Source organism: Cucurbita moschata, unplaced genomic scaffold (genome assembly GCF_002738365.1).
Source record: "Cucurbita moschata cultivar Rifu unplaced genomic scaffold, Cmos_1.0 Cmo_Scf00042, whole genome shotgun sequence".
NCBI lineage: Eukaryota > Viridiplantae > Streptophyta > Magnoliopsida > Cucurbitales > Cucurbitaceae > Cucurbita > Cucurbita moschata.
In genome coordinates, this window is record NW_019268558.1 from 1,292,390 (window position 1) to 1,315,581 (window position 23,192).

The 23,192-nt window shown below is 37.0% G+C and overlaps 1 protein-coding gene across 1 annotated transcript; it reads right to left on the reverse strand.

The window, feature by feature from the left end:
- Positions 1–5,155: 5,155 nt before the first annotated feature.
- Positions 5,156–14,801, reverse strand: LOC111433446 (PH, RCC1 and FYVE domains-containing protein 1-like). Its single transcript, XM_023070501.1, has 9 exons — positions 14,328–14,801; positions 13,509–13,595; positions 10,383–10,472; positions 10,184–10,270; positions 9,965–10,084; positions 7,259–9,337; positions 6,981–7,127; positions 6,022–6,590; positions 5,156–5,602 (listed from the first exon to the last, which is right to left on the reverse strand). The coding sequence occupies exons 1-9, from the start codon at positions 14,373–14,375 to the stop codon at positions 5,482–5,484; spliced, it is 3,348 nt and encodes a 1,115-aa protein (XP_022926269.1). The 5' UTR covers positions 14,376–14,801; the 3' UTR covers positions 5,156–5,481.
- Between the last annotated feature and the right edge of the window lie 8,391 nt (positions 14,802–23,192).

Genomic DNA, 23,192 nt, shown 5'->3' on the forward strand with positions numbered 1-23,192 from the left:
GAGGCGTCAGTCCAGTCTTTTATTTTGTATTCAAATTCTCATATTTTTGTTCCCAAAATTTTTAATTGTTTGAACCTTTGTGTTGCAATTTTTACTTGAAATAAATGATTTCGCCTTAATGCATTTTCAAGTATTTTCTATGCATTCATGTTGTCGTTTTGAGTCACGACCCATAGTAAAATATTGGGTCTTGAAAGGTTGGTATCAGAGCACCAGGTCATAGGTCCTATAGATATTTAGGATAGAGAATCGTATCCTTTGTGACTACGCCCATCAATCACGTGTCACTCGCAGCTAGATATTCTCATGGGTTTGAAATAAGGAGACAAAATTCAAGTTAATGTTTGAAGAATATATCATGACTTCCTGTTGTGTTATAATTGCGCACTACCTAGACAATGTGCTATGAATGAATTGTAACCTTTTTTCTTTCTTTCTTTCTTTCTTTTTTTTTTTTTTTTTTTTTTTTTTTTTTTTTTTTTTTTTTTGTAGATAATGACACCATAGAGACGCGGACCCTATGTCGGGTTCAAACTTAGAAGGAGAAGAAGAAAAGTCACTTAGGTCACCCATGTTCCAACACCTGAAGTGGAACAACATGAACCTCAAAAGGAGGTTAGAGACATGCCTCGAGATAGCAAGAGAACTGTACCACAGGCACCAAGAACTGGAATGGGCCGAAGAAGAGCAATGGACCTAGATTTTCCTGATATGGACCCTATTGCTCAAGACTTGTTTGATACAGACCCTACTGCTCAACACTTGTTACAGACCCTACTGCTCAACACTTGTTACTGACCCTACTACTCAACACTTGTCTGATACAGACCCTACTGATTCCCTCCCCGAGGAGGTCCCACATGTGCCAGCCACTAATATAGCAATCACACCCAGCCAGCTGTCAGCCACGCCCACACTCGATGTGCTACAAACATTCATCATAACCTCAATGGAAAATCAGGTCATGATGACCCAAATGATGCAGGAGCTGGTGGCTAATCAAACAACAGTGCAATGGACTGAAACTCAAGGACTATGACTATGGAATCCCATTACCTGAAGAATTTCCAAAGACATAAACCACCTACCTTTAACGAGGGCAAGATGGATCCTATTGCAGCAAAACACATGGCTAGAGGAAAGGTGCTTAAAGGGTTATTACACCGCATGGAGAGTCCATCACTTGTGCTAGTTCAAAAAAGCATACCTCCTCAAATATTATCCTGTCACTACCTTAATGAAATTGCAGGCAGCATTCCTTCAACTCAAATAGGGTGACAAGCCAGTGGAGGAGTATGATCTGGAATTCAATAGGTTGGCAAAGTTTTCTCCAGCGTATGTCAGCACTGAGGAGTTAAAAACCGAGCGATTCATTGAGGTCTAAGGGAGAATCTAAAGGGGCATGTGGCAGCCCAAGCATCCTCAGGTTATGTAGAGGCCCTCAGAGTGGCGATACTCATCAACAAGTTACAGGTAGAATCAACCCAGACACCCCACACCGCAGTTCAGGGGAAGATGACAAACCGGAGGCACCCCAGAACTGGTAGATGGCCCCGCAGCCACACTGATAAGCGGGGGAAAGCCCAGGTGTGGAACAAAGTCCTTTGCAACAGGGCACTTTGCGGGAACTGATGCATGCTACAAATGTGGTCAAGTAGGGCACTTTGCAGCAGATTGCCCTCAAAGGAACTATCAGTGCACTAATCGACCTGCGACACAAGATCAGGCCCATGCAACCACAGTCAGGCAAGCAAACAAGCCTAACGCAGTTGTTACAGGTACACTACTCGTTTTGGTCATTTGTCCTTAGTATTATTTGATTCAGGCTCTACACATTCTTTCATATATATAAGGAATTTGTAGAGCTAGCACACCTAGAAAATGAACCCTTAGAGATCACTCTGTCAGTGTTCATCCCTGCTCACGAGCTATTGGTGGCTAGGAATGCAGAAGGACATAGCAGATTTCATAAGCTGATGCTTGATCTGCCAGCTGGTGAAGGCCCCGAGACAATGTCCAGCAAGATTGCTACATTCCTTGAATATTCTCAGTGGAAATGGGAAGCAATTTGTATGGACTTCATCATGGGTTTGCCCAAGACTAAGCAGGGTTATAACGTGATCTGGGTGATTGTAGATTGACTAACCAAGACAAGTCACTTTATTTCACGCAAGTCCACATATCAAGTGGATCGGTGGGCTTAGTTATATATTAGAGAGATAGTACACCTGCACGGAGTACCAGTGTCCATAGTATCAAACCGGGACACCAGGTTCACCTCTTAGTTTTGGAAAAGTCTCCAGAAAGCACTAAGAACTCAGTTAAGGTTTAGTACAGTGTTTCATCCTCAAACGGACGAACAGATGAAAGGCTAAATCAGATCTTAGAAAATATGTTGCGAGCCTGTGTCATAGATTTCTCTAGGTGATACGACGAACATCTGCCTCTGATGGAGTTTTCCTACAATAATAGTTATCAAGCGACCATCCAGATGGCCCCTTTCGAGGCACTGTATGGGTGTAGGTGCCAAACACCGGTGTTTTGGGAAAAGGTAGGCACGCAGCAACTACTGAGACTAGAGTTGGTTCAGGCCACCAACACAGCGGTGCATAAAATCAAGCAGAGAATACTCACCGCATAGAGCCGACAGAAAAACTATGCAGATTTACATAAAAGGGACCTCGAATTCGAGGCAGGTAATTATGTGTTCCTGAAGGTAGCCCCTATGAGGGGGATGTTGAGGTTCGAAAAGAATGAAAAATTGAGCCCAAGGTTCATAGGCCCCTTCGAGATTCTGAAGAGAGTTGGGGTCGTGGCCTACATAATTGCCCTACCACTGAACTTTTCCGCCATACACAATGTGTTCCACGTGTCCATACTGCGAAAGTACACTCCAGACCCTACCCATGTGATCGAATATGAAATGCTTCCTCTTTGAGAAGATCTATCTTACGAGGAGAAAACTAGCAGAATTTTGGCTCGAGGCGCCAAGCGATTGTGTAACAAAGTCATTCCCTTGGCGAAGGTATCGTGGGGTAACCATTGTGAGGAAGAGGCAACCTGGAAATGAGAAGAGAACGTGAAGAGAGTCTATCCCGTACTCTTCCAAGAAATGCCAACTTTAATGGTCGAAGTTCCTAATGAGGGAAGAGTTTATAATACTTAAAAAAAAAAAAAAAAAACAATTTGGCCAAAGTCAACATAGGGGCATATGAGTCATTTTTCCCCTCTATCTATTATAGGGGTCCAAGTGAATCCTAATAGTGGCTAGTAAAAAAAAAGAAAGTTAGAAGGAAGGGTGGGGAGAATCAAGAAGGAGCAGCCGCGAAACTTCATCAAGAACCCAGAGAAGTTTCCGAAGTGAGTCCTTGAATATTTTAAGATCTGAGACTATTCTTTACGAACCGCGCGTGGTACTCATGCGTGCCGCCTGTGAGTAGGAGTTTTCTTGGTGTGTGACAACGCGTGGCCGGCCCGTGTAAGGCCCTGTTTGACCCGTTCGAGTTCTGTTTGCCCGATTTTCATCCTGATTCCAATTCTAACCATGTTTTTATGTGAATAGGGACCTAATTGATTAAAATCAATAGTTTCAGACACCCTACATGCATCGAAACCCCAGCGAAAGGGCATGCATTAACCATGTAAGTCACCACATGGAACTTAGGAATAAATACTTGTAGGAATCATTGTGGTATGCATGCATGCACGCACGCTAGATTAATTACCTTAGTTGACTAGATTTTTCCATGTTATGAGCTTAGGTGGCATAATGTATGTACTATGAAAAGTTAACCATGGTTTATGCTTCCGCTTATGCATGCCGAACGAAGGATAGAAAAATTGTAAACTTTGTGTTCCGGGTGCGAATGGATGTTATCGCCTCATTATGCATGTTTGCCTATTTTACATGAACTGTGTCTGATGTATCTAGTTCTTGATGTTTGCACACCAGGTTAATGTTCGTTGTTTGCACACTATGATGATGTTTGAATCGTTGTAATGCTAAGCCTAGGGATTCATGGTTAGAGTAACAAGTCACTGAGTTTAGATCTATCCCTTCTCTAGGAGTCCAACAGATCATCACGGCAAACGAAGTACCTTAAAAGTGTTCTTAGGCTGCTAGTTGTGTGAATGATATCTATATCTTCGTGGGAGCACTAGGGGTTCCTAATCAGTTCTCACTGCTCCTAGTCGTTTCGCATGGGAAATGTGTCCCCACATCGTATAACCCATTAGCTGCATGGAACGGTTTGCATCCCGCCCCCCAATGAGGGGGACTATCATAGACCTAGGAGGTACTAGCACACCCCTAGGTAAGATGCCATATAGTTTCAGATAGCCATGTAGAGATAGCGCCTCATAGAGAGACACCGATCATTACAGCTCAACATAAGAAACTCTTAGGTATTAAATGAAATGACGAAGAACTATAGAAGCCCCAAGGGCTAAAACTAGAACTGGACGTCCTAAAGCCAATGAGAAGCATGTGTTTGTCTGTTAAACTTAGGATGCGACGAGAGCCTACAAGTAGGTGGCTTAATGGATATAATTTTTATACTCATCCCTGCTATATCTTTTTTTCAGGTGCGTGAGGTGTCTAGTCAAGAAAGGGCGTGATAAAAAATGTGGATTGTCACAAAGGGTCCAATCTTTTCTTTTGTATTCAAATTCTCATCTTTTGTTTCCAAAACTTTTAATTGTTTGAACCTTTGGGTTGCAATTTTTACTTGAAATAAATGATTTTGCCTTACTACATTTTGAACGGTTTTCTTTGCATTCATGTTGTTGTTTTGAGTCACGACCCATAGTAAAAATATTGGGTCTTGCAATCTAGGTTTCGAACGGATGTGGATCAAAGAGGAAGACACACCCAAGGCCATAAAGGAGAAACTAGTTAAATTACAAATTTGATTCCTCAACTCTCAAATGTGTGCCTATTTGATTCTTGAACCATGTTTAAAGATTTTAAATTTTTAATGTAAATGGATCACTAAGCTTTAAAACATGTCATTTAAGAAATTTAACTTGTCTGAGATGTTTATTTATAATTTTAAATCATTTATAAACTTTTTTCTTAAAACATTTATGCTATTGTGAAATCATCAAAATTTAAACCCTTAGCCGTAACTCCCATAGGTGTGTTTAATGAGACTGCTGGCAAAAGCCTGTCCCTGTGTGTATATCAACACAAACACGAACAAAAACTTTCTTCCTCTGCCCCTTAACTCGCTAGTCATGTTATATACACTACAAGTAGTAAAACATATATGAAAATGGGCACAACCGCCCATAAATTAATTGAAAGAGAGAATAATTCTCCCCATCTGCTCATCGAAGGAGGTGAAACAACGAAGAAACTGACAGAACAATGAAATGACTGAAAGTTGACCACTTTCCTTATACCTAATTCTCCCCCATCTGCTCATCAACCCACAACATCTAAAACCCAAATCACCTTTCAATTGCATCTTCGTCTGCCTTTCATGCCGGATTTGAAGAAATTGAGGATTTTTCAGCTCCACGAACATTATATTTCTCGTAAACTTTGTCGCGGTTTTCTGACCACCAACTCTCTGCTTGGTGCTCCCCAAATCGTCTTCGGCTGCATATGGATTTGCATCAGCCATAAACAAATTAGTTAGTTTCAGCAATTAAGGATGCATCTCAGATCAAACTAAGCCATTACAAAACAGACCATTGTGGCAACAGATACGTCGAGCACCTTTGGAAAATTTTAACCTTCATTCATAACAATTTTCCCCATTTTATTTTAAAAGTAAACTTATAAACACTAATTCTACCCATATGGATTTTTTTTTTTTTTTCTATCAAACTTTTCACAAATGTTTTCAAAATCAAGACATGTTTTGACAACTAAGTAGTTTTAATAAAGTTTTTGTTTTTATAATTTTATAAATAATTCAAATGTTTACTAAAGAAAGAGGAAACTCATGGTAAAGAAATGAGGAGAAAACAAACACACTTTCCAAAATAAGATAAGCTTATGGAAACTTTATTTACCTGAAGCGAACTCGTTTAAGATCTCTAGTTCCATCACGAAGTGCCATCAAAGTTATGTAGACGCCGGGTTCATATTGTTCAATCCATTCAGCTTCAACTTGATTGTCATTACTTGGCAACGCAGAACTTCTAGATCTTGTGTTACTCTCACTATCTAGTAAAGGACCCGAGCTATTTGCTCCCTCCGACATGCTGCTGCTGCGGCTTTCCCAAACCCCTCTATGACCATAAGACAGTCTAACATCTGAATCGTCGTCTATTCCATCAGAGGTAAATTGCCCGAGCTCCATGGATGAGTTAGTTTCATTACTTGCAGGGAATTCTCCACATGAATTAGGTGTACCTTGAAACCCATTACTTAAGGAATAGTCAGTTGCCATTGAAGAAGCCAAAGACACAGAGCTGTGTGAATCAGATTCTGATTGACGCTCTCCATTGGAAGCCAAATGGCGTGCACCATTTTGCTCCATACCATTTGGAAGATAGAAGGGTCTCATGTTTTCAGAGTCGTTACTTCCAGGAAGGCTCATTTTTACTCCATCGGGCAATCTTTCGGCCATATCTTTAATCTGGAAATAATATTAGTAGAACTTGATGAGAATTACAGTCAGTCAATGTAAAGATGTTTAGTTTGCATAGAACATTTCTAAGCAAAATAATGATCAACGATTGGAGTGTCCCAGTTTGAAAGACGAAAAATGAGAGAGCAGAACTAGTTTTATAGCAAAATCAGCCATCTAAAGGAACCTAGTCTCAGCATTTTAAGGATTCAGAAAAAAAAAATTTGCAAGGCAAAGCATACTCATACATACAATATCAAGATGCCATTTTTGGAACAGTTCATACATAACAGTAAAGGTCAAAATAGACCATCATGCTTCATGAAAATATAATAATGACAAAGCATAGAGATGTGATACTCGAACACTAAAGATATTGACTGCATATCTGAGACAAACCTGAGCAGTTAGTGATGTAATAACTTCTTTTGCCGCTTTGGATTTAGCAGACTCCTCTGTAGCCAAGGCAATAGCTTCTTGTGCTTTCTTCTCCGACTTCTGAAGTTGTAACTCTTGAAGTTCACATCTCTTTCTTAGGCTCTCAACCTAAAGGTTTAGAGAAAGATAAACAACATAATTTAGTGCCGTACAGATTTAACTATAGCAACCTATGCATCCTTACCGTTTTACAATTTGAAGTGAAAGGAAACTGGCAATACAAGGAATCAGGTCATTACCTGTGCACGCAGCATGAGAACCTCTTGATTTAAAAGTTCGTTTGTTTTCTTCAAGCTATCAGCTATACCTTTGGAGAAGGAAAGTCCTGATGCTGTAGGGACAGGTGTAGCAGACCTTGGTGGACTAGATCTCCTTGACGAAGGTGACATAGATCTGGAATTTACTCCATTAGCCATAGGAATTGGCTTGGGAGCTAGTCGCCGAATATCAGCAGCGTTTGGACCATCTTTGAGTTGCAGAAGAGTATGTGCTTGAGTGGGGCGAACAACAGAGAATGTATCCGTTCTCTTCCCTTGCTTGGCTGCTTTGCTATCTAGTTGTTTTATCAGATCCATATTGGAAAGTGCTGCTTTAGGTCTTGCGTCACTCTTGTCCACCTTGTCCTTGTTCTCACCTGATGGGCGAGGTACAGCGTTCTTCCGGTAATTAACTCCAGATTCTGATGCCTTAATCAATTTGGAAAAACAAGAATCACATACGCGATAAGGTTTCCTAGGAGTAGGAGCCAGTGCAGCTCTTAATGCTTTTTTGGAACTACACGAGTGGCAGTGCACAAGCCCACAATTGTAACAGTTGTGCCTTTTCCTTGTGAAACCAAATGCCTGTCTACAAGCAGAGCATTGTGACTGCTCTGTACCTGATAATGATTTATGAAGACAGATAGCTGCGGAGTAGTTAGAACCACAAGCAATGATTTTAACATGCTTATCCTTCAAAGCTTCAACCAAAGTTGGTGATTTCCGATCCTCAACATCTCCATGGCCTAACCTCCCATTTGCACCCTTTCCCCATGTATAAACTTCATTTTTGGAGGTAAGTACCATAACATGATATGCACCACAAGCAACCTCTTCAGCAAACTCCCTGAAAAGCTTGTCTTCCACCAAGCATGGTTGCTTCCCATCAGCATGGGGATTTCCAAGCTGACCATAAACTGAACTTCCAACCGTGAAAACTTGTCCTGATGTTGTCAATCCAACAGTTATGCTGTGCCCACAAGCAATTTTATGAAAATTGTAGTCAATAAGTGCTGGAACACATGTAGGTTTAAGCCGGGGTTCCTTGTCTCCATGTCCTAAACGATTCTTGTCCCCATCACCCCATGTAAACAATTTACCTGATGAGACAGTTGCACTAGATTGTGTCATAATAACTTCTACCACAGCAGCAGTATGCCACACTCCACATGCAACAGCAATTGTCCTCAAGCCTGATAAAGACTCTACTTCTCTCGGATATGAAATGCTTTTTTTGTCACCATGACCCAAAACCCCAAAAGTACCATCTCCAAATGTGAATAGTTGCCCCATAGATGTGAGCAATGCAGTATGCCACGGACCACATGCTACAGTTGCAACCTGAAGCCCCTCAAGGATACCTGAGATTCTCTTAGGCACCCAATGGCTGACATTAGTTCCATTCCCAAGAAGCCCGGCATTATGTACACCATCACCCCATGTATAAAGTTCCCCATCCATTGTAACAGCACAAGTATGGAACTCTCCGCATGCTACAAGATCAATTGTAGTTGCTGCCAATGCTTCAACAAGACGAGGTTGTGTTACATCCTTCCCCATTCCAAGGCCAAGCCTTCCTCCAGATTCCTCACCCCAAGTAAAGACCTCCCCCTGTCTCGTGACAATGGCAGAATGCCAGACTCCACAGGCTATATGTTGTGCATCTAGAACAATATTGGACTCTAGTGGCTTCGGAAGTAGCACATCTGTCCTTGAGCTCACGTTAACAGCTCTATCAGCCCCAGGCTTCATAAAATTATCATTAATAACCTCACCCCATACGTATATATCTCCTAGAGCATCACAGTCATCTGGTGTAGAGCCATGACTGGAGGAGCTAGGAGCACTTGAAACACTAACTCGAAAAATATCTGAACTAGTTCCTTTTGCTTGCATATTTGTCTGGTTCAAAGGCACATGTGACCTTGTAGAGTTCTCAGACCTAACACTCGTTGGAGATTTATTTGGACTAAAATTAACACAGACCTCAGGAGAACTAATATCTCTAGTGACACTATTGGAGCTGTCACTTGGGCTACTTGAAGTTAAGTCACTGCTGTCCTGAAATAAATTCAAGAGCATTGATAAAGGAATAAACAAGAGAAATTTGTAATGACTTTTTATGGCATGAGCATACATCTAAAAGAAACTAGAGCACCTGAAATTCTGAAGCTAACAGCAAGAGAAATGACAGCAAGCACAATCTTGCATTCAGTTATAAAAATGCAATACACTTAGGCAAACATCCTAGACCCAATGGTTCAGTGACATAAATCTCAATTGCATTAAAAAAAAAAACATCTCGCAAACATGAGAACAGCAACAATTATGGAATGCAAAAGTTCCTTGGATTTTTCAGGTAACAATGAACAAAGCTTTAGAAAACATCCCAGCCCATTGGTTTTTTAGTACTCAGATACGAATGCAGTAAATTTTAGGCAAAATCCCAAGCCCACTCACATAACAACAGTACTACACTCACTATTAAATGACAACTTATCTTCCATACAAAAAGAACAATGAAAGCTTTCATTCATCATTAGTATAGGAGTAGATTTGTAATCAGAGAGTCAATCATGATAAGTCTCCATGAGCTTTTCCCAACTAAAATGTGCAAATTGTTTAAAATTATTGAACACTTAGAGAATGCATGTTTAACAATTAAACAATTTCAAGTAGGCAGATTACATCTTGATAGAGGCCCCCGTCATTCCATCCATCAATTTTGGAACGCCCACCGTCACCAGAACCTATTAATGCTTTCAAGCCCGCTATCCAAATTTCAGCCTCGACTTTATCCTTACAAATCTGGAAAGTCAGAACATGTTTCAGTTACTTTTAAAGGTGGATTAAAAAAATAGAAAAATGACTTCTTAACTACAAACAATAAGATTGTTCATCACCAACCAGATCAAGAGATCGTTTTCCATTGTTGTAAATCAGAGAAAATGATAAATAATCCTTCTCAGGTCGCAGATATCGATGGAACACGGCCTAACACAATTGAAGTACACACATATCAAGTTTGATCAATATCATCAAAAAATCATATAAAGGGTAACAATTATCAGGAAAGTAAAACAGACTAAAATTTCATAGATCTTACAGTTCTTTGTCCAGGAATAATTCTCGATACAGAAGCAAACTTCAAACTCTTTTCACCAGTAGTTGAAATCCAAATTAAAGATGATTCATCCTGCAATTTCAATTCATTGAAAATCTATGAATGTGACATAGAAGTCATATGAGTCGTGGAAAGGCTAACACATATGAGCATAAAATCAGACATTGAGTGCCTGTTCTCTATACAGACTGGCTCCAATAAACAATCAGATTATATACTAAAACAAACAATCCTAAGTGGGCCCCACATGCTATGCATACATCTTCAGTTATCACATATCCATTTAAAAAATGAAAGAAATTGAAGGAAATATCTTTTAAATGTTCCAATGAGGCCACTTACTTATTGCTTCTATAGCACATATTTTGGTTACTATTTGTTTTGTGTTTTGCTTCCCCTTCTAATTCTTTTGCCTCCTACACTTTTCAACAAATCGTCTTCTTCAAAATTCAACCTACCAAGCTGCACATTCACTAGTTTTCTTGGGAAAACCCCTGCCGACCAACTATTGCTAGGGAAACCACCCTTCTTTAATATTTCCAGACTTCCATGCTCCTCAAAATGTTAGGCATTACCCTCCAAAACCCCTCTCACGCCTACCAATTCACCATTTTTAAATGTCAACTCTTCCATACTCCTCCAAATGCTCAGTGTTCATCTCTCAGATTCCTTCCCATACAAAAAACATCCAAGGGAAGAGGATTTTCATGAAATCTCAAGGTTGTTTCATAAGAGAAACTTCCATGAAAATATTTAACTCCTCCAACCAACAATCTTGAAGCGTGGCTAACTACGATTTACTACATGAACGTTCCTTCGCTAAATCTATGACAACTTCAGCCATGATCAATCAACAAAACTTATCTTTGATCTTTACGCTTGCTTCCAAGCACAAGTTTGTCAATAGAATTTGCTTGGGCATTGTATAAACTAGTATCAACTATCAAGTGACTATAGATAAAGAAGGAATGATAAAAATTAGGAAAAGAGGATATTTAGAGTTAGTTTAGTTAGTCAAATTTAATATTTAATAAACATGATGACAACTTGGAGCTGGTTGATGGCCCTCCCAGATGATCCTTATAATCCTCTAAGAACTATCCTCTTGGGCCATCCTTTCAATGACACGAAAGAGATCCATTGGAAGAACTTAGTTTGTGCCTTTTTGTCGTCGGTTTGGCTTGAGAGAAATCAAGATCCAATGAAAGATTCTATTCGATTTTCTTTGACAACGTTCTTTTCCTTGCTCTTTCTTGGTGTAAATTGAATCCTCTTCTATCATTCTTACAGCTTTACATTTCTTATGTCCAAAGGAGAAGTTTAATGTAACTCCTTTGAATTTGGGTCTTTCTCGTGCCCTTCTTTATTATCCCAAATATAATAAGAGCAATAATTTAAATTTTTAATAGTGTCAAATTAAAATTTGAACTTGAACAGTTGGTAAAAATGACACTCTTCACTAGTTGAGTTGATATTTTTAGGAGATTTAGACCTAAACTTAGACACTATTGTGGATTGGGGAGTGAGTATTTAGGGATTGAGCTGATGATCCAGGTTGTTTCTCACTCAACATTACTGGTAGTTGTTGCATTGTGCTGGACATTTTCTATCGTTGGGTTTGGTTATTTTAATCCTGAGTTTGGAATCTTTTAACCGCTTGGTTTTGTGGATGGATTTAGGTTTTATGTAGATGGGATTGAATATATATTAAGTTTATTCCAGGTGGTTCGTTGGTTAGATCTCAATGATTTATTGGTTTGTTTATAACCAAATATCTAACTTGGTTAAGGATTAAATTAAAATATCATTCACCTAAATGTATGTTTCAATTCGATGAAACTAAAATTGACTTACTCATCAGCACACAGGTCAAAAATATTAGAACTAAATATCGATTAGCATTCATAGGAAAAAATGCATAACCTAGTTTGTTCTAACACAACAAGACTTCCACATGATTAGAAGGTGAAGTTGTAGAAACATAAAGGTTAACATATGTTTTAAGTGTGTGTTTTGACTTTTTTTTATTATGATTTCCAAAAAAAATGAATAATTAATTTGAGCCCTATGCTCTGTAAGTTTCAGTAGCATTCATTATTAGATTAAAGTTTTTATAAAATGTCTAAATCATTAGAGGCCAACTTGAGCATAACTCAACTTATCAGTTTCAGTAGCATTCATTATTAGATTAAAGTTTTTATAAAATGTCTAAATCATTAGAGGCTAACTCGAGCATAACTCAACTAGTTATTATTAGTGATCTCCCTTAATGTTACATTTGAATTCTCACCACCTTACCTGAATTGTATACTACAAAAAAATTATTTTAAAAAATGAATGAAAACTCAATGATTGATTATGTTCCAAATCGAGATTAACCCTAGCACCCTTGATACTTTTCAATCAAATTAGTGCTTTAAAATTAAAACTTGATCTTGAGTCAAAATTTTCAATTAGTTAACTTGTCAAACCCCAAATCATTAATAAAAAATGTAACATCATGAATTTATTTGTCACACCTACAAATAGTTTATCATACTAGTTTTATCAACCCCTACCGATATAAGCTTTAAAAGAAATATAGAGATAATTATTGAACTATTAAATTAGAAAAACTAAACTGGTATATATATTAAAAGCAGCTAAAAATGTAATTTTAAAAAACATAAAAATATAAAATAATACACTCACCATACAAGCATTTGCGTCTTAGCATATCACATAAGATGATAATCACTAACATGAATGCATGATGTAAGAGCACTCAACAATACCCTTTCTCTTCCTTCCTCTCTCTCTTGAGGGAGATGGAGGGTAGGAATTTGAGCTTTGCATAAGTTTTTTATTTTTCTTTTCAATATCAACTTCATCATCAGGTATGGACTCTCTTTTTTTTTTTTTTTTTGAACCAGTAGATGCTTTAACTACTAAACTATGTTCATGTTGGCCTAGACTTCACTTGTGTTGTCATTGAGACTATGAAGTCATAAATGTCTCCAACTATTCCAATTTGTAACTGCCTAGTCTAGCAGGAAATAAGAATGGCAGGAAATAAATGCCGATAACAATATGTTTAAGAAATCATAATAATAGTTAAATCAAACTCACATTAGAAAGTCTAAATGGACAAAATTTTGGTTTCCCTTTACGACCATACTTGAGGAGTTGAGAACCCTTCTTCAAAGCAATTAGTGCCTGCAAAGATATTAGACCTTTCAAAATTATAAAAGTAAGGAATAAAAAGTGATTCAAGGTTAGTAAAATTATACATGTTGTCCATTACCAAAATAAACTAAAATGTGAGCCCCAGTACTCAAGAAAATGATTAAATTTTACACATTTCTTTCACCGAAAATCATAAACTGGAAGGAGATTGCATTGGCATTGCAGCAAACAAGAGATTTTCATAACATACGAAGTTACCAGTATAAGTTCATCTAATCACTAATCGACTATCAAACACAGCGGATAACCTATTTTCCTTTCTGTACTTTCTCAATTGATAATGAAGCATTAAACAAACAGTGCCGCTTGAATTATTTCCAATTATCTTATATTCTGTAACTTTTTCCCTTCCCAAATTGGTATGACTCGAAAGACATAAAAGGAAGGACATAATGACGAAAACATTTCTATATAGAGGATCCCAAATCCAACATGTAGTCACCACAAGTGCACATTTGCAGGAAATGCTTACGAAAAACTCGCATTACACTAGGAAAACAATTTGGCTCAAAAAAGAGGTATACTAAGTAGTAACGGATAACATCAGTTACGAACCAAATTAGAAGGTAAAATTCCCCTCGAATTTGAACAGTAAACCAGCCAGCTTCAAGAAGAGAAACAAAAAAGGAAAAAAGAATTCAAAGCAAAACAACAGACTGTGTTTCCACAATAATGTTGAAACAGAGGATTAAGAATCAAGACCTGCTCAATGTCACGGTTGGCATTCCCGTAGCTAACAAGATCTGCCATTCAATGTGAGAGATTCACCGAACAGCCACCACCCTCGCCGAAAAGTAGCCTGAGGTCCGGTCATCATCTACACCGACTAACTCATCCATACACGAACATCGACCATTACAACACACACCAAACCATCTCTCTCAAGAAAACCACCATTTCTCCCATCCTCCAAAGCTTCTAAGATCTATCAATCACCTGCAATAGCAAAACCCCAGCACCTCCATTCCAAGTAAGTAAAACCAAACCGCAAGACCTCTACTCCAAGTCTCCGGCCAAGAAACAGAGAGTCTACCGAAAAAAGAAGAAGTTCAACGGCAAGCCGCCAGAATGATAGGGAAGAAAAGAGAGTAGTCGACGGAAAACGTGCCGACGACGGAGTCCCGGACGGAGGAGAGAGAAAAAAGAGAGAGAATCTGAGTCTGAAGTTTGTCAAAAAAAAAATAAAAGAAATAAAAAGTAGAGAGTCAAAGACGAAAACAAAACTGAAATATTAAAAAATTATTTTTAAAAATATATTATATTTATTTTTTCTTTTTGGAAATGGAAAAAGAAAACAAGAAAACATTTGGAAAGCAAAGATAATGGAATTTGTTTATATATATATATATGATAAAATAAAGTAATATTTATGTCTGTTTGGGGTGTTGGGGGAGGGAGACACGTCGGAGAGATGAGTTTCATCGGAGTAGGATTTTATGCTTATGTGGACCCAATCATATGCAGTCATTATATTTTTTAAAACAGTGCCATCTTACAAGTTTCAATATTTTCCATTAATTTTTTTTTTAAATATTAAACATATTAATAAAAAAATTTAAAATTTAAGAATAACTTTTAAATAAAATATTAATGGTCAGTAAATATATACTATAGATTTGTTTTTTTTTTTTTAATTCAATTAAAACTAACCACAAACGATGAAGATATCATGATCTAACTTAAAGGTTACAATGTAAACATAAATGTAACTACCCTAGTTTTAATTACGTGGCCTTTCGTCCTCATCCATACAAAGTGTCTTATTATTTGAAAAATAAGAGTAGAATGTGGCTTGAGTGTTTTGAGAAATACTTCAAGAAATGTAACCACATGCAATCATGTTTGGTACGTATCCTTTTATTGTAACATCGTAGTGTGTGTGACTGTACTAATCATGGCAGGAAAGTATCTTGATGTTATGCATGATGAGATGATGTGAAATGATTAAGCTATGCTATGCAAAGTGTTATAACTTTGTTCATTTCATACATAATTTAAGCATTTCATGTCATATCATAATGCAATGTATAACATGGTATAACACTTTGCATAAGATAGCACAATTTCACATGGTGTAACGTATCAACGAGATATTCCATAACATATTTTATCGGACATACTCACATCACAACAATAATATTACAAAGAGGCCTTCAACAATCACAAGGCACGCCACGTGCAAACTTCAAAAAATTCATCCAACTAAGGCAATAGTAGAGTCACTTACATGGTTGGTCTAAGCTAAAGTCACTAATTTATCCTTGTGCTAATCCATCTCTATCATTTGTAATCCAATTCAACCTACGTGAGTCCACGAAATAGGATTAAGGCATAATAAACGATTCAACTTATCTACTTTTGGTTATAAAAAATAATATAAATTGATCAAACAGTAGTCATACTAACCTCAAATGTTTCTAGAAATGTCAAAAGTGGCACCGAGATAGTCCAAAATGGTAAAATAGGGTCCTATAACTCAACTATGAGTTGTTTGAGCCACCTAAGCCGAAAGAAAACCACCAAGCCAATATGAGATAACGGGTCGAGCAGTGTTGAGGCGACGATGACTTAGTTCAATAAGGTTATTTGAAAGCATGTTATCCAATATGTGTTGAGTTGTGTCGAGCCAATACCATGTTATCCATGTATTTTATTTGGATAAGGTTATTTGAAATGCTTTTAAAATAAAGAAATTTCTCAAAATTTCAAATAGATTTTAATGAAGGTTAAGAAGGCAAGTGACTTTGGCTTCCAAGTTGATTGAATTTCGTGGTGTGTGAAGTTGATGCGCGCACGTCCTTGTAATAAAATATTTATGGAATTAATTTCATTGATGCCATCATTATACAACATACCTATTCAGCCCGGACCTTATTAATAATTGTTATACATTAAAAATATATATATAATATATATTCTTGGATGGTGTGGAGGTTTAATAGATTCTTAGGAGCATCTAGGCACTTTTAGTCTCGTCTCTCGTTTTCAGGATGTTTAGGGCTAAGTCTTCGAGCTAATCCATTCTCTAGGTGCACACTGGAACGGTCGTTGCTCACGATCCTAGGGTGTAGGATCTATTGTACTGACCTAGGTTAATATGTAAACCACTTTAGTTGTAGCACCTTAAACTTGGTTTTCTTGTGCATTCTTTTGTAGGGAGATTATCCTATCGATCATCTAGAGCATGCTATACGTTCGTACAAGTTTATTAAGGAGATATTCTATTAACATTTATGCAGACAAGCAAGCTGAACGGGGAGATAACATCAATCAATTTTCTAAAGCACATATCACAATAGCCCATCCTAATTTTTAACACAATTGAAAGCATTTCTAAAACAACATTTATGACAAATCTCATCATAGGGGCATTTTAGTAATTTTTTACATCTTTCATAACTTACTCATCCATATTGCCCAACTCGTATTCCAATCATGCATATTCTCTTTTTAATTTTGCATAAAACATAAAACAACCGACTTCTTGGAATCTTATCCTAGGGGCATAATGGTAATTTTTCACATTATAAATACAATGTATTTGTATCCAAAATTGCCCTTTATGTAGTCATAAATATGTTTATTCTACCCATTTAGGACAAGGGATGCTCGCATGTCCTAGCAATCTCTACAAGTATTACTTGTCTAAAGTCTTTGTGGCTATTCAACTTGCGTGATGGTGCATATTAATTTGGCAACTCATGCGGCGTGCGTTCGATCCTCAACTGCGTAAGAATTCTCATGATTTATGACATTGAGACACGTGACGCACACAAACTAGCACGTTGCAATTCGGGTCGAGTCAGGTTGACAGATCAGGTCACGCCTTGGTTCACAGGTTGAACCATAGCCAGTTTACCAGTGCAGGTTGGATCCAAGCAATGCATAGCCACCAAATGTCAGAAGCGTTGCACAACAACGTTCCACGTCTCGCTACATGACATGCGTCCCCTCTTTGTTTGTCTCTTTCACCTGCGATAGAATTTTTCTAATTTATAATCAACCACAAAATAAACAAAAGCAGATCCAAAATCGGTGTAAAACTGTAAACTTCACTGTTCTTAACGCACGTCGACACTTTTAATTAAATTTGGTGATTCAAAAGATTGGATAATTTTTATAAAATATTAATCGAGAAGGATCCTAAAATAATATGACAAGAATAATTCTCGATGAAAATAAACTCTAAAAAGAACAATTAACATTGATAATTGAGTAAGAGTTGAGGGTATTACAAAGTTACGATGACTTGACGTTGACCATGTCGCATCCTTTCGGAGGCTACAGGAACTGACATGCCTCCCATAATTTCTTTTTTTTTTTGGATTTTTCAGGCAAGGCTGTGAAATGACGGAATTACCCTCAGAAGCCTAAGTTGTCTTTTAGTAGGTGACCGACCAGACCGTAGGTTTGGTTCAATCATGGGATTTAAAGGTGTGGGAGTGGTGGGGTTTAGCAGTAGGAATAGGACCCGTGATTTGGAGACACAGATTCTCCCTTTGTCTCTTTACTCCATTTTCTAGGGGAAAAGATAATATTGAAACTCATGTTTTTTCTTTTTATAATATATATATATATATATATTTATAAATTGTTTCTAAAAAAAAAATGGTTACAAAATAAGAAAAACATTAAATTATTACCATGTTACTACTTAATAGGTACTTTAATATTTAGTTCAATCAATGTATGTGGGTCATATATGTATATGGAATAGTATGTTTTGATTTTCTTTTTCTCACTTTACGAGCCAAGGGCCCATGTGGGCTATGTTATCTTAACTTTAGTACCCATTGTGTTCAAACTTTAACGCTTTTTTGAGGTTAATCTATGGTCCAATCGAGTTGAAATTTTGACCCTGTGTTTATTGGTGTGAGAGTTTTAAATACCAATGATGAGATGTTTATTTTTTTTCGACTTTCTACGATAAATAAAATTACAGTCGGTAGTTGAGTGCTACTTTTTAAGTGAGGCTTTTGATTTTTCTTTGGTGATAATTCCATAAAATGTACTTGGATAGCTATGTTGAGATATTTATTAGGTTCTTGGACCAAGCTTTCACGTTTCTTTACATATGTTTTTCGAGGGGAATCGATATTTCTTTGGCAACTCGATAGAGACCACCTTGACTCATGATTTCTTCACCACCTTGGATTACGATTTTTAAAGTGAAATCTTCTCCTCACAATGTTGCGAAGCTCAAGGTATCCTTGGATTGAAGCTTGATGGAACGTGGATGAAGAATTTGGAGTTTCGTTCAATTACCCTCGTACTTGACCTCTTTAGTTTCAGGAAGGTAAAGGAAATTTGCTTGTAGCCTCCGATTGCATTTTGAGTTTTGATATCTTGACTGTTAATGGAGGTGGAATGTTGAACACAACTCTATGTGGAAAACACTCGCACACTTTATTAGAGCCAATCAAGAAGAGATTTACAAGACACTCGGTAGAAATTACTACTTTGTATTGCTTGGGATTTCTTGAGAGGATGAACTAGTTAGAGTGGAGGATATTTATACTGGATGGTAATCAATCTATTCCTAAAATTTTCTCCATGTTTTTTCTAAAATACCTAAATCGTTTTCCTACATTTATTCCTAAAATCCTCAATCATAAATATAATTACTCATACGATGGCTGTGCTTAACCCTATTGGACTAGTGATATGGTTAGGGTTAACCCTATTGGACTAGTGATGGCATTTTAACATGGAATACATTTAGAAGCTCTTGAATCCTTTCAGAAACTTGTTGAAAAACTCATTTAACATGGGTAGAAATTGGTTTGAGGAAAAATTGTATGCATGACTCTCAAATTTAGAAGAAATATGAGGAAAGAATACTCAAAATCTAAAGGCTTGTTTCTCGAGTTATAGGAATTCTCATGATTTGATTCTTGTCCCAAATCATTGCCTACAACTTTTTATTTTTCGATGAAGCTTGCACAGCCTTTAATCATTCCAGAATCGCGTTGAAATTTAATTTGAAGTTTCTGGATAGACCGTTGGAAATATATACTCTGATGAGGGTTCTACCAATCTTGGTTTGAATATCAGCCGTTCAATCTAACATACTCAAATTTCAGCTCTATCCAACGATTGAAGTTTAAGATATGAACAATTTTGTGCAGTTAAAACCCCCATAAGACCCATGTTCTCGCTTTTATCTAGAGAATATCCAACCACCAATTCCATTAAGTGAATAATGGACCCATGTCCGAAAAACAACAAAGCTTTTGAAAAAAAATGAGTAATCAAATGAAATAAAGCAGCTCAATACCCTATACCCAAAGCTAACATCATATAACCCAATTGAGACATTGTAGAATAAGCTACACTTCTCTAAATATCTTTTTGAGCGAGAGCTAAAGTAGCTCCAAATAGTCCTGCTATTGTACCTATAAAATCTATTAGATTCATGATATAAGGTATTACTACAAAAAGTAGAAGAAGCCGAGCGACAAGAAAAATTCCCACTGTTACCATCGTAGTAGCATGTATGGGAGCCAAAATCAGGGTAGGACCCTCCATAGGTCAATTCTCAAATTGAATTTGCACCAAATCTAAGGTCAGTGTTATTTTTATAAATATCTTGAACGTCAAGGTCATTTTTGTAATTTGTTATTTTTTAAGAATATTTTATTCTATAAATATAAACTTTTTCTCAAATTTTTATTTATTTATTTATGTTTTTAAATTATTTTTTTTCCTTCCCAGACATCTTGAAATTTCTTCTCGAGGTCCTTTTTTTTTTCAAATGACTCGACTCCCTAATTCTTTGATAGAGAACTGAAAATTTCTTCCTTAGGCCCCTTGACGTTTCTTGGGTCCCTTAATTCTTTCCTTAGTTCCTTTAAAGTTTGTCCTTCTTTGGCTTGTTCTTATAATTGTCCTTTCGTCCTTTAGTCCTTAACTTATGTTTTGAAGTCATGTATTTATTTTGACATTTGTTCATCCTGACAGAATTCTCAACGTCTTTTGTGGGGAAGACAAGTCTTCCTTGCATTACCTTACATCTTAAGACTTATCTTCGTCCTTAGGCTCAATAAGCCTTGACATAATCAACCTTGTTCCTTCAAGGTTGTATCTTAGAGGTCCCTTTTGTTCCTTATCGTACGAGACATATTGGTGGATTCCTAGGGTCTTAAGTCCTTCTTTCCTTGCCTTTCAATGCCTTCCTTAATCCATGCAATTACTCTTGAACTCTTAAATACTGCTTTCACTTAGACAATTATGCTTCTAGAGGTTTATAACCTTAATTATTTCCTCTTGAAACTTTAGGTTTAGGGTAATTAATTGTCCTTGGGTTTGGGCCGTTAAGGTCACCTGAAGTCTTAACTTATAAGTAACCCTAAAGGTGTAAGTAACTTATAAGTCTTAAAGGTGTACCTACCTGATTGAGGCGTAGCGTTTCTTGGGTGGTACCAAGTAAAACTTTTGCTCTCATACCATTTTAATTGAGACCCAATTTTAAGAAGTCATGACTAACTAAAAACGTGAAAACATAAAAAGAGGACAGTAAAATACAATAAAACTTTTTGGGTTAAAAAAAAGATAAATATAAATTTATTTACAAATCTAAAATAAAGTTTAATAGTGTGAATATGGTGGGCTCTACAAACAAAACAACGTAAAACATTAAACAATTAAAAACTTGATTTCTGCTTCCATTCTCGATCAGCTTTTTCTTGATATTCTATCAAACATGGAAAATATAGAATGAATACAAAGACTTAGTAAGTAGTCTACTTGTAGGGTCTCGGTCGTATCTATAGTGAATGCTAGGGCATCACACTCATTTCTTGTCATGTTCTTGTTCTTGTCCTGAGAACTTAGGTTCTTAGGCTCTGTTCTTGAGCTTTAAGTTCTTGCATAGTTCTATTGCGAGGACCTTGGTGTTGAATTTTGAGTTTTTAAACTGGGTGTCTCATATTGGTTAGGGAGGAGAATAAAACACCATTTATAAGGGTATGGAAACCTTCCCGTAGCATACGCGTTTTAAAGCCTTGAGGGTAAGCCCGAAAGGAAAACCCAAATAGGACAATATAGGCTGACGGTGGATCTGGTTGTTACAGTTTTTTTGCATCAACACGCAACCCCGTCCCTAGAATTCACGATTGTACTCTTAGCACCAATAAGACTTTTCTCAAGTGATTCTTATGATTTGCGTCCATCTTGGAGTACACAAGTATATCACCAATGAAGATAAAAACGAACATATTGAGAAAGTCTTTAAACACTCAGTTCATTAGTTCCATAAATATTGTAGGGGCATTAGCCAGGTCAAAAAACATAACAAGTAATCTCATAATGACTATAATGACTTATGAAGACCGTCTTCGACATGACTGTTACTTGTCAATCTTAACTTGTTTGTTAGCCGCTAGCACTACTAATACTAAGGTAGATGCAGTAATCATGATATATTGAGGTTTTACATTCGCAGTTCAACCTCACAAAACTAGGTAACCAAATAAAATGTAGGTATCTGTCGTTATGATGTTTAGTCCATCTTTTCTCCGAGCGTAAAGAGGGCCATAATTCAACCCAACTACGATTGTCTTTTAACCCCTTTGACTAAAACCTTAAGGTTTGCTAACATTCAGCTGGCTCATCTGGCCACAACTACGATATGACCTTAAAATCATCCATAACTCATTATTAACCTCACAATAGGTCTCATGCAAAATTCATTCCAGGTTTGTATATGCTATGAATGGTGGTAGAGCATTTTTGTTATTTTCACCAGTTTTAGGTCCTATTAGGAATTTGTCGAGTAAAACATCAAATCAAGCTCCTTAACCTAAGATTCTTGGCCTAATTCTTTCGCATTACATTAATATTAATATTGAATTAAATTAATTTTCTAAGGCTTTTCTAAGCGATTCCCACAAGTATATCTTAAGAAAAGACCGAGTTGGCTACTTACTCACTCTCTTACGTTTGAGCTCTCAATTTTCGTGCTTTCCAACATTTAAAAATTTTCCAAACTTATTGAGTAGGTCCTAAATCGAGTCGAAATAGGAATAGCATACAAAATGAATAAGAATAAATTAGAGTTTAGGATAACAAAAATGGCAAAAACATTAAAGAGGTCAAATTTGGGCTAATCGTTGACTTGTAAGGCTTGACTGTTAACTTTTGGTCGTCTTCTTCTTCCTCCAACCCAGAATTCTGTACTTTTTTCAGGGAGAATTTTAAACTAAAAGTCTCAGGTTTTATGGATTTTCTTACCTAGGAGGTGCTTTAATTTTAATTGGGTCATTATGCTAACCCGCTAGGTTAGGGTGCCCGTTGTCACGGTCATGCTCGTCCAAGGCGTGTTGCCCATGGCCGCATGCTTATGACAAGCCAAACTCTTGTTGTAGTGTTTTACTTTTATATTTCTAAGAGGTGAGACGTTTCGGAAAAATCATGTGTAGGTCTGGCAGACATGAAATGTCTTAAAATGTACTACAACGCAGCGGATATGACTAGTTGCCAACTTCTCCCTGCCCAATAGTTATATGCAGCAAGCTTTTGTTGTTGTGTTTGGCTTATATTTTCATATACTACAAATTTCAATTTCTC

Coding starts and splice junctions, on each gene's coding strand:
- LOC111433446 (XM_023070501.1), bottom strand. CDS start 14,375: ATGGCAGATCTTGTTAGCTACGGGAATGCCAACCGTGACATTGAGCAG. Junction 10,271..10,382: donor TTATTCCTGGACAAAGAACT/GTAAGATCTATG, acceptor CAATTGTGTTAG/GCCGTGTTCCATCGATATCT. Junction 9,338..9,964: donor ACGGGGGCCTCTATCAAGAT/GTAATCTGCCTA, acceptor AATTTATTTCAG/GACAGCAGTGACTTAACTTC.